At 50.4% G+C, this 1,181-nt stretch overlaps 1 protein-coding gene across 1 annotated transcript in view; it reads left to right on the top strand.

Moving 5' to 3' along the window:
* Positions 1-1,181, top strand: part of CLIP2 (CAP-Gly domain containing linker protein 2) — a 93,712-nt gene that overhangs the window by 76,327 nt on the left and 16,204 nt on the right. Inside the window, exon 11 of the mRNA XM_037743772.1 lies at positions 474-602. Coding sequence (XP_037599700.1) covers positions 474-602 — 129 coding nt within the window. The remainder of the gene's footprint in view (positions 1-473; positions 603-1,181) is intronic.

Below are 1,181 nucleotides of genomic sequence, written 5' to 3' on the forward strand. Positions count from 1 at the left end.
AAGAGAAAGGAACTAGCATTTAATCAAATCCCTCCAGGAGGTGGCCCCAAGCATGCCGCGTACACACTCACCCATAGCAGCCAATACTTGTTTTATGGATGAGAAACTGAGGCCAGAAGTCTTGTCTCTGGGACACAGAGAAACGAATAATGAATTCCCAGGACGAATCTCTGTAGGCGTCCCAGGGAAGGAGCGAACTGTTTAATAAACGTTTTCAACAAAGGAAGGGTGGGAGGTATTCACCTAGAAGTGGCACAGGCAGGCCTCAGCAGAGCTGGGGGCAGAATGGGGGTCCTCTTGTCAGGGAGGTCAGACTGAGGACGTCTGCACTCCCTGCCCACAGCAAGTCCTGAGTCCATCCCTGAGCTCCCTTTTCGTAGGGTGTGCAAACTGCAGGTGTGCTGGCTGGGCTGGCTAGGGCTGGGGCCAAGGGGCAGAGGTGAGCATCCCCCTCACAGGGGCTCTTTTTGCAGATGATTGAGTCGAATGACATTTCAGAGGAGACAATCAGGACGAAGGAAACCGTGGAGGGTGAGTGGCCCCTGGGCTGGGTGGGACTCTGGGCTCTGGGGAGGGGCTGGCTGGCTCTGCCTTCCTTCTGGGTCACATTTTGGTTTGCATGATCTGCCATTTGGTGAGAGTCACCTCCTGTGTGCAGTGAACCATTTACTCCTACAGGGAAGGAGGCCGGTTTACGGAGGGATAGGCACCAGGTACTTTATTATTTGCTTGGTTTAAACCTTATTTTTAAAAGCAGGTCTAAACTTCAAGTGGTTCAAAGGGCATATAGCAAAATATTCCCTGTTTTCTATTCTTCCCTCCCCGAAGGCGCAGTGTTAGCTGCTTTATATCCCCTTTCCAGAAATATTTTGTGCAGGTACAAGCAACCAGGTGACACAGATGGTACTGTATTTTCCATTCTTTCAGCTCCTTCATTTATTCCATTTAACAGTGGATCTCGGAGATGGTTCCTTATCAGTAGTACAGTCTTTTTTTTTTTGAGACGGAGTTTCGTTCTTGTTACCCAGGCTGGAGTGCAATGGCGCTATCTCGGCTCACCGCAGCCTCCGTCTCCTGGGTTCAAGTAATTCTCCTGCCTCAGCCTCCCGAGTAGCTGGGACTACAGGCATGTGCCACCATGCCCAGCTAATTTTTGTATTTTTAGTAGAGACGGGGTTTCA

This window comes from Cebus imitator, unplaced genomic scaffold, assembly GCF_001604975.1.
Source record: "Cebus imitator isolate Cc_AM_T3 unplaced genomic scaffold, Cebus_imitator-1.0 Scaffold153, whole genome shotgun sequence".
Lineage (NCBI taxonomy): Eukaryota > Metazoa > Chordata > Mammalia > Primates > Cebidae > Cebus > Cebus imitator.